We start from the raw sequence: 1,407 nt of genomic DNA, 5'->3' as shown, positions 1-1,407 counted from the left end.
TGCGACGGAATTTTAAGGCTTNTGATGTAGAGTTTATGTTTAATTTTGGATAAATGGATGATGTGTTTGTTGACCCACGTTTTTTTATAAATATAATTGACTGGAAGCAGAGGGGAAACGGAGTCCAGAATATAGAAAAGAATGGCATAAAACGTAGAGCAGCATGTATTAATATTATCTTGAGTAGTGACAGATGACCAGTCTTGGACAGAAAGTTGGAGGTTGATTTTCCTAAGAGAATCAGGACAGAGATTTCTACGAAGTTTAATTGGAGCTGTTGGAATGGGGAAACAATAATTTGGACATAAAGCGAAAATAGGAAAATGGTCGGAAAAGTCATGTAAAAGAATACCAGAAATGTGATGAGATAGATTGCTTGTGAAGATATTGTCTATTATAGAAGAGGAAGAATGAGTCACTCTGGTAGGCTGAGATATAAGAGGAACAAAGTTGAAGGAAGCCAGTAAATCGGAAAAGGAAGCAACGAGTTTATCAGAGCAGGCCTTTGAGAGATCTAAGTTGAAATCGCCGACAAGGTAAACTTTAGAATTGGTTTTAAGACTAGATAAAGCGAGGTCAAGTTTTTGAATTAAATTGGAGGGGTCAGAGTTAGGTGGTCTATAGATAGCAAATACGATGACGTTGGATTTGTGAAATTTAATTTCAATACATAGACAATCGGCGACGTCGTCCGTTGATAGGGCGTTGTCGAAAAGTGTATAATCTAGTCCCAATTTGAGAAATATCCCGACACCACCACCCTTTTTATTAGATCTGTTTTTGAATAAAAAATTATAATCTGGTAAATTGATTAAATTAACCGATTCGTCGTTTAACCATGTCTCAGAGATAACAATTACATTGAAATAATTACTTATAACATTGTTTAACAATAATAAATCGTTTACTTTGTTTAATAAACTACGACTATTTATATGTAGGATTGACAAGAGGTTATTAGATTTTAAATCATTATTATTTAACATATTCAAAAGATTATCAATTGAATAGTAAGGAGAAGAGAAAGTGAAAGAATCCAGTATGTTAAAGTCAGGGTCAATGTTTGAGTGAAATGTACTATGATCAATAACAGGAATTAATGAACACGAATTGTCATAATTTGGATTAGTTGACGATTGATTTGAAGAAGATTCAGCCATTGTTGATCGATGAGGTTTCTTCCGATTTTTTGGAGGTGAAATGCCATTCACGAATGATGACACCTTCGGGCATGTTATCAGGGTCTTGCATTTTAGTAGCATCAGCAGTGTTGACGCATACTCGAAACATTGTTGATTCGATGTCGTCGTTGTTTAGCGTTGTACCTGGAGGAACTGTTGAAAGTTTGCTGACTGGAAAGCACGATAATACATTAATACCAATATCAGACAAATATTCGACAACTTA

The 1,407-nt window shown here is 34.8% G+C and overlaps 1 protein-coding gene across 1 annotated transcript in view; it reads right to left on the bottom strand.

Moving 5' to 3' along the window:
* HELRODRAFT_161869 (hypothetical protein) overlaps nucleotides 1-1,407 on the bottom strand; it is a gene marked incomplete at both ends in the record, with an annotated part of 29,378 nt that overhangs the window by 4,019 nt on the left and 23,952 nt on the right. The window contains 2 exons of the mRNA XM_009021741.1: nucleotides 79-799; nucleotides 1,224-1,348. Of these exons, the coding sequence (XP_009019989.1) occupies nucleotides 79-799; nucleotides 1,224-1,348 (846 nt within the window). The remainder of the gene's footprint in view (nucleotides 1-78; nucleotides 800-1,223; nucleotides 1,349-1,407) is intronic.

This window comes from Helobdella robusta (genome assembly GCF_000326865.2).
Source record: "Helobdella robusta unplaced genomic scaffold HELROscaffold_3, whole genome shotgun sequence".
In the NCBI taxonomy this organism is placed as follows: Eukaryota; Metazoa; Annelida; class Clitellata; order Rhynchobdellida; family Glossiphoniidae; genus Helobdella; species Helobdella robusta.
This window is presented reverse-complemented; position numbering and strand designations above follow the sequence as displayed.